The sequence below is a fragment of the Sinocyclocheilus anshuiensis genome, unplaced genomic scaffold, assembly GCF_001515605.1.
Source record: "Sinocyclocheilus anshuiensis isolate Anshui unplaced genomic scaffold, SAMN03320099.WGS_v1.1 scaffold369, whole genome shotgun sequence".
Classification (NCBI taxonomy): Eukaryota; Metazoa; Chordata; class Actinopteri; order Cypriniformes; family Cyprinidae; genus Sinocyclocheilus; species Sinocyclocheilus anshuiensis.
In genome coordinates, this window is record NW_015540935.1 from 135,258 (window position 1) to 144,181 (window position 8,924).

An 8,924-nucleotide genomic window follows, 5' to 3' on the forward strand; every position below is an offset into this window, starting at 1 on the left:
TTTAATTATGTGTTTGAAAGGAGCATGAGGGGCATGAAGAAAATTGCATTAGCCTACTAAATATACATTGCATAAAACTATACAGGAATTTATTTATTTATTTATACGTGTGTGTGTGTGTGTGTGTGTGTGTGTGTGTGTGGGTGTGTGTGTGTGTGTGTGAATTTGTGTGAGGATCTGAGGTAAATAGGCCTGTTCTTGGAGTTAACTTCTCTTGCCTGTGACGGTGTTAAATAGTACTTTGCCCATGGTGTCAAAGCCAAAGGCAGAAAATCCTTAATCACAGTTTAATTAAGGAATCATCTTGTAGATTAATTTCTTTCCCAACACTGTAATTAAACATTTCCAATAAGTTTTCGTCACAGGGCTTAACACAGGCAGCCGGTCTGTGATCAAGGTGGGTCCAGGGACTTGCTCTCTTGTCTCTTTTCTATTCTCTCCAAAGAAATGAGCATACAATCCCACAGCAGACACTTGAAAGAATCCAAAATGAGAAACTGCACATTGGACTTACAAGGAATAAGGGTTTTAAATGAAAGACATTGAACAGCTGCTGCCAGTGCAAGAGCCAGTTTGCTACAGTTTAGCCATTTGTACCCGCGAAACCCCTAAGCTTTGATGTCTTTATACAGGTGAAATGGCCGGAAGTTTAAAGGTGGAACAACAAGACAGTGACGGACAAGAAGAGAGAGTCCAACCAAGCCCACTGACAGCAGAGGAATGGGACGGCCCATGTAAGACAGCCGTCCAATCACGTCTCAACAGTCTTAGCATATCTTACATTGGTAACACTTTATTTTGACAGTCTAGTTTAGATATTCTACTAACTACAGTGGCATGCGAAAGTTTGGGAACTCCTTGCAGAATCTGTGAAAATGTGAATCATTTTAACTAAATAAGAGAGATCATACAAAATGCATGTTATTTTTTTTATTTAGTACTGTCCTGAGTAAGATATTTTACATAGAAGATGTTTACATTAAAAATTGCGAAATTATTAAAATAACCCCATTCAAAAGTTCTTAATACTGTGTGTGGTTACCTTGATGATCCACGACTGTTTTTTTGTTTTGTGATGGTTGTTCATGAGTCCCTTGTTTGTTCTGAACAGTTAAACTGAGCACAGTTCGGTAGCGCTTTGAAGATGTTTACATTAAAAATTGCGAAATTATTAAAATAACCCCATTCAAAAGTTCTTAATACTGTGTGTGGTTACCTTGATGATCCACGACTGTTTTTTTGTTTTGTGATGGTTGTTCATGAGTCCCTTGTTTGTTCTGAACAGTTAAAGGGGTCATATGATGTTGCTAAAAGGAACATTATTTTGTGTATTAGGTGTAATGAAATGTGTTTATGCGGTTTAAGGTTAAAAAAACATTATTTTCCACATACTGTACATTATTGTTTCTCCCCTATGCCCCGCCTTTCTGAAACGCGTCGATTTTTACAAAGCTCATCGGTCTGAAAAGCGAGGTGTGCTGTGATTGGCCAGCTATCTAGTGCATTGTGATTGGTCGAATGCCTCAAGCATTGTGTGACGGAAATGTTACATTCACTGATGCTCCAGAAGGAAACACGATGCATTAAGAGCCGGGGGTGAAAATTTTTGAACAGGATGAAGAAGTACAATTTTTTCTTATTTTGTTTAAATATGTACTGCCCTTCAGAATGCCCTTCAGAAGCTACAGAAGACACTTGCATGTTTCCCGGAAGACAAATTAAGTACAGTTTACCTTGATCTTCATGCTCTTAATGCATCGTGTTTCTTTCTGGAGCATCAGTGAATGTTTGAACCTTTTTTAATTGTTGTGTTTGAGTCCCTCAATTGTCCTCAGTGTGAAAAGATGGATCTCAAAATCATACAGTCACTGCTGGAAAGGGTTCAAATATGCAAAATATGCTGGAAAACTGAAGAATCTGCAGGACTGTTCAGAACAAACAAGGGACTCATGAACAACCATCACAAAACAGTCGTGGATCATCCAGGTAACCACACATAGTATTAAGAACCAAGGGTTCACAAACTTTTAATGGGGTTATTTGAATAATTTCAGCTATTTATTTCTTGTGGACTAAATGTAAACATATTTTATGTAAAATATCGTACTCAGGACAGTACTAAATAAAAAATAATATGCGTTTTGTATGATCTCTCTTATTTTGTTAAAATGATTCACATTTTCACAGATTCTGCAAGGGGTTCCCAAACTTTCACATGCCACTGTATAAGTAACTTCACATGTCAACTAGCAGTCATTAGAATATTAGACTGTCTGCATAATATCTGCCAACACTTTATTTTGATGCTCCCCAACACACATAGAAGTACATAGAAGTACAACTTATTCTATTAACCCTAACCTAACAGTCTAGTACTCTAAAGAGGGTTAGTTGACATGTAGTTGCAAAGTTACATACAGTATATTTAGTAGAATGTTGAAAATGGACTAAAGTTGTAATACAATGCAACAGATAAAAACAGATAAAAAAAAAAAACACCTTTTATATGCCACAATTGCACAGTATAAGACGGAGTAAAGTGAGCCTGAAAGGTGCAGCTGGATGATGCACTGTATTAAGCCTTGTCCTCTTTAAAAGCATGAAATCTAATAATGTAATAATGCCATTTTGGGAGGTGCTTTATCTTGCGTTTCACACTAGATTTACACAATACAGTCACTAGTGCCAAACTGAGCTGACTTGCCTCAAATCTTTATATCTGATCACGGGTCTTTGTAATCAGTTCTTGATGATGAGATATCACAGCACACTGATATTCACGCTCTTTGTTGCAGTCTCTATCTCAGGATTTCCCTTTCTCTCCCTCCAGTCATCTGAATAAACATGATTAGTTCAGTTACAGACTCATTCTAACAATAATGAGGCACAGTGTTTTCTTATCTGATCAGGAAACAGTGTTTTTGTCTTCTCTGAACGGTTCGAGTCTCACTATGCCAAGCCAATAGACACAGAATATCCGGAATTGGTGTTTTTTGTGTGTGTGTGTCATATCTGGGACCCAACATCTATTTTGTGGATGCTTCACCTCATACGCCTCTAAAACAAGTGTTTGCTATAACCTGTGCATACTGTAAATTACCATTCTAAAGTCTCTTATGCTTACCAAGGCTGCAAAAAATACAGTAAAAACAGTAATATTGTGAAATATGATTACAGTTTAAAATAACTGTTTTTTATATTTAAAAATGTAATTTATTCCCAGTCTTCAGTGTCACATGATCCTTCAGAAATGTAATGCATCCTTACTGAATAAAAGTATTAGTTTCTTTTTTAAAAATCTTACTGACTCAAACTTTTGAATGGTAGTGTATTAATATTTGTTCATAACAGTGGTATCACTGTAAAAATGTAAAACAAAAAATAGCGATGCAGTTTTTGTTTAATCATTGAAAAGAAGTGGCAGCTATGCTAGTTATTTGAATGCATTTCACTAGTGTTTATAAATTCATAGAGGAGAGAGTCTTCCTTGCTACAGTAGCACAATAATCTTATTTGCATATTCATTTACCCCAGTGCATCTTAACAGGAAACCTTTACTGTAGTAACGCTTTTTCAACACACATCACACTCAATCTGTACTGTAAGCAAGTGTCGTGACTCAACAAAACAAAGGGTGCTTGCAGTGAGAAAACTGAGCGTTTCATGAGCACAGATATGTTAGATCCATTTGGATGTAGTTTATACAGCAGTTTGGATTTCCACAAGCACAGCTAGACTTGCATGTCTGATTTAGAAATACCGTTGTAGTGATGTAGTTTTATCATGTTCACCACACTCTTTTTCTTTTGTGTTTCGTGACCCTCCTAACCTGCCAGATCCGTCACTAGTCCTTGTTCCCTGACCTCATAATTTACGAATTAAAGCATTGCCTGGAACGACTTCCAACATCTCAAATTGAATTAGCATCTGCAGTTATAACTTCCCTATGAATATTGCAGTGGAACAGGGAATGACTGTCAAAAAAAAGAGTGAGAGATGTTCGAGAGGAGCCCGATTCTGTCCAAGGACTTTCAGAAGAAGGCAGGATGGAGTGAGGGATTTAAATGAAAGTGTAGTGGATTAGAGAAATCCCTGGAACAATATGAAATCATTACAGCCGCAGTCGACATCAAAGTCCCACTGACTGAGCCCCCTAAAGCCTTTTCACACAGGGAGCAGGAACACAGCGGAGAACATGTAAACCGGAGCCGAGAGCAGCTGACCACTGCGCTCACATCCAACAGAGAGAGAGAGAGAGAGCGAGAGAGAGAGAGAGAGATGTACGGAGTCCAGACTTCTGACATTTAGACAGAGCATCATGGGAAATTAACCAAATCAAACTGAGGGAATTCATTATCTCACTGGCCTCCTTGTTTTTAGATCGTCTAGGCAGATATTCTCAACTCTTTTAAAGGAATCAGTTCTGACTGTGTTCAGTACAAAACAAACTTAAACTCATGGACAGCATATGTGGCAGCTTTTGTCGTCCCTCAAAACAAGCATAAATCGCATTTTACAAGTAATGCACTTTCAGGGAAGGTCTATGGGGGCAAGACATATGAATGAATGAATGAGGCATTTATACTCTACATTTCACTTTGACAAACATTAAAATACACACAGCCACATGACTTCAACGTTATACATGTTAACATGAGACTAGAGTGATAAAATTACTTACCTTGTTTGTGTAAAGTTAGATCCAGTTTTCAACTCCTGTCATAAACACCCAATATCAGTAAACATTTTTCTGTTTACACAGAGAAAATTAGAGCAGTAGCCCCACACTAAGTGAATGATTTAGACAACTTAATAAACAACAATAAAAAATATAAAGCATGCATTTCTGCTTTTAAAGTTGGCATAAAACTGATCTATTTTTTCTGAAGTTGAAATTACTTAACCAATTTGATAAAACTTACAAATTTAAGGCAGCAACGGAACTTAAGTTTTTAAGTTGAAGTAGGTGGAAATTTTTACAGTAGTTACATAATTAAGTACTGAGTAATATTAATTAACAACAAGTATTTACTAAAGGGTTAGAATTTGGTTTAGGTTTAGTTGCCTGTAATTATGGGCAATTTAGTGTTATTACTTTACTGTATGTATAACAAAAGCATTGTAAAATACCAAATGTTATCAAACTCCGCCTCTTTCCTTCAGTTGACCCTTTGTAAAAACCTGCTCCCCTAGTTACGGTTGCTATGTCCCACAAGCCATGGCGCTCTCAGGCAGTAAAAAAGAAAAATATATGCGCATATCCAATATCGCGGAGCAAAGAGGAAACTATCAACGCGCCGATAGACAAGACAGAGCAGGTTACTTTTGGTATGAAACAAAACATTGAAACATTTTTAAGAAATTCAGACAGTAAATACTATTTTGTGGCTCTTCCATGTGTCGTGACCATAGACTGTATAAAAACACGGACGTAGTGTCCGTGACGTCACCCGTAGGTTTCTGAAGAGCGTTTTTGAAGCTCAAAGTGGGCGGAGCCGGCTGTCGCCATCTTGGCAGCGCGTCACCGTGCGTCACTCCCGGATAATTGAAAATGGGCAAAAAGGCGGGAGCTGGTTGCTGAAACCACGCCCACCTAGCTTGACGGTGGTGACAGCAGCGGCAATCCACCTGTCACTCAAGTGGCCACGCCCTTAATTATGCAGAACTTTAAGGCTTAATATAATTTAAACGGATGACTTATAAAAAAATTCACCCCCTCACAGTTGTCATGAAGGGCAAAATTAGCTATATAGACCAAAATAATTTTTTGAACCAGGCTGTAAACATGTAATGTTCTGCTGTAAAGTTGGGCATTTTAACATGGGGAGTCTATGGGATTGACTCCCTTTTGCAGCCAGCCTCTAGCGGCCAGTTGACGAATTACAGTTTAAGTCACTTCCGTGTTGGCTTCACGAGAGAGAGCGGGTTGCTGCTTGGTCGTGACAGATCGCCATAGCGATGGCGGATTCAGTGTTATGATTGGTCAGATAGCCTGTCAATCAAACTCCCGACGATGGGGGAATTGGCTGCAAGTTTGCATTCAGATCTGCTTCCATCCAATCAACAACCTGTTTAGAATCAAGTCCCGCCCTACAACTGTATTTTTCGTTAATCAGTTTACTCGGACGAAAAGATCAGTTGCTACTTCTGTTTCATTGTGACTTTAAACAAAAAAAAAATTTAAAAACTGAGGTAATCTAAAAATGGACAAATGGAAATAGCTCACTTAAAACTTACACGTGACCTTTCTGTAAACTTCTTCGCTAATAGGACAGCGTTCAGTTCAAAAACCGTCCCGAGCCAGGAGATCATAAGCCGGGTTTCCATCCAAAGTTGCGAATTTAAAGGCACAATATGTACGATTTTTTTATTGAAATATCCAAAAACCACTAGAACAGTGTTATATATTTTGCTGACTTGTGTACTTACATTATCCCAAATGTTTCGAAGAATGTTTAAATCCAGAGAAATAAGCAATTTTAACTAGCAACCACCTCAAGCGAGCGTAAAAACTTTTTTGCGAATTAAGAGATTTTTATTCGAAATTCGGCGTTTCCATCACTCGTTTCTGATGCGATACTTCAAAATGCACATTAAAATAGGGTGATGGAAACATAGCTATTGACTGTGTGACAAAAGTTTCTGTGCTCCTCTTGACCCTCCTCAGACGGACACAATGTGGCTCATTCATACGCCTGTCCCTCCTTACGCCTGCAGGAGGGGTGTGGGGGAGGGGGCTGTCAGCTGAATTAAAATACCACGTAATAATAATAATAATATAAATAATGACATTGATGAAAGGGCTAATCTACACAAAACAAAACAGCGTGTTCCTCCCTGATTGTATGGGTTGTTGCGGTATTCAATTAGGCCATTTTCACTGGCATATTAATCATCTTTTCAACAAACAAGCCGGCGTTAATTAAAGCGGCGCGCGAGGATAAAGACGTGTTGCTGGATCATCACTCCGTTTATCAGCCACGCGCACACACACCCCGCCGTTTAGCAAATCCTGCGCAGCGCTGCAAGGGGAATTTCAGTGCTCTCTGGTTTGGAGCTGGTTTTTGGGAAGGGAGGAGGTGGATTTCGCAAGTTTCAAATATGAGACTGTCAATGTGAAGCCCTCTGCCCTTCACCGCCGGGAGATGAAGTTATTCGTCAGTTTTATTTCAGCTGAAAAAAGAGCCCGGAGAGCAAATCACTTTAACCGGAAACGCGCGCGAGAGGAAGTTGAAACTCTGTGCTTCTCTTTTAAGGGCCTTGATGGGGAAGAGAGTCAGACAGACACCTTTGAATGGGGTTTAATATGATGAATGAACGGATGCTTGACTGAAATCAGCCTGATATTAAGGCCACATATTTGCGAGATCCGAAATCCCAAATGCACATGTTGTTCATTACAAAATTTGCGGAACTTTTACCGTAATTTCCATAATACCCACACTTATCATTAAATTTACAATTACATCAACATGTATCCATTTACTTTTATCTTTGATCTCGTTACTTTTATGTGTTCTATATTTGGACTTTTTAAAATAACTTTTTAATTATGTTCTAGTCTTATTGGCCACATTCATGAAATACAAGCACATTTCAGTGTAAATAATTTGTTAAACTTATTATGTATACTGTCACATTCAGTTCATTGTGACAACATTTTTAATGGGGTTTAATATGACGAATGAACGGATGTTTGGCTGAAATCAGACTGATATTAATGCACATATTAGTGAGATACAAAATGCACATGTCGTTCATTACAAAAATTGGCAGAACTTTTACCGTAATTTCCATAATAACTACATTTATCATTAAATTTACAGTTATATCGACATTTATCCATTTACTTTTATCTATTGGTCAAATAATCTGGATTACACGTTCAATACACAGTGCAATTTATTAATAGCAAATAATCCGTCTACAAAATTATGGACATTAAATGAACACATTTTATACAATATTTTAATCAATACCCCCCAAAAATTAGTTCTATATTTTGATTTATATATCTTCTTAACATTTATGAGATGAAAGCAGAGCAAATTTCTGTGTAACTATCAGTTTAAAACATTCAGTTTATTGTGACAAAACTATTTGGGGTTATATGATGAATGAATGGATGTTTGGCTGAAAGTAGACTGATATTAATTTTAATCATAAGTTTCCAAATGCCAAAAATGTGCACACATTTTACCATAATATCATGATTTCCATTCTAATTCCCAAACTTATTGTTATATTTACAGTTACACTGACATGTATGCATTTACTTTTATCTACTGATCAAATAATATGGATTATGCATACAGAACAGTGCAGTTTACTGATAGCAAATAATCCGTCTACAAAATTATGAGGATTAAATAAACACATTTTATTCAATATTTTAATCAATTACATATTTATACGCACACCCCCCCACACACACACCCCCACATATATATACATATATATATATATATATACAGTATATATTGTAGTATATATGTATATATTTTTATATATTCTTAATTATGCTCATTGATGCTTAATTATGCTCATGAAATGCAAGAACACCACATTTCAGCATAAATCACTAGTAAAACAATTTAAGTATATTGTCATATTCACTTCATCTAGACAAAAAACGTACACAAAAAAATGGTTCTGCTCACATTTCATAAACAAGACCCATTTTATCGTAAACAGAGTACAGCCATAATCTTAAATAAACTGAGTATAACACGTGTGCATTGTGTGTCCAGGGCAGACGGCGCGTTTGAACCCCACTCATCCACGCAGTGCACTTTGCCTCCAACATCTACATCACAAAATCACGCCACACTCCCACAATCCTTTTCTTCTCTGGCTGCTTGACTCCAAGCACACTCAAACAGCCTGCTGCTCCGCACTGAGATCTTTCTGATTCTCCCGCACAT

At 37.4% G+C, this 8,924-nt stretch overlaps 1 protein-coding gene across 2 annotated transcripts in view; it reads left to right on the plus strand.

The window, feature by feature from the left end:
* zfpm2b (zinc finger protein, FOG family member 2b) overlaps nt 1-8,924 on the plus strand; it is a 72,253-nt gene that overhangs the window by 20,586 nt on the left and 42,743 nt on the right. For both annotated transcript variants that reach the window (XM_016487534.1, XM_016487535.1), the window contains exon 3: nt 633-734. In XM_016487534.1, coding sequence (XP_016343020.1) covers nt 633-734 — 102 coding nt within the window. The remainder of the gene's footprint in view (nt 1-632; nt 735-8,924) is intronic.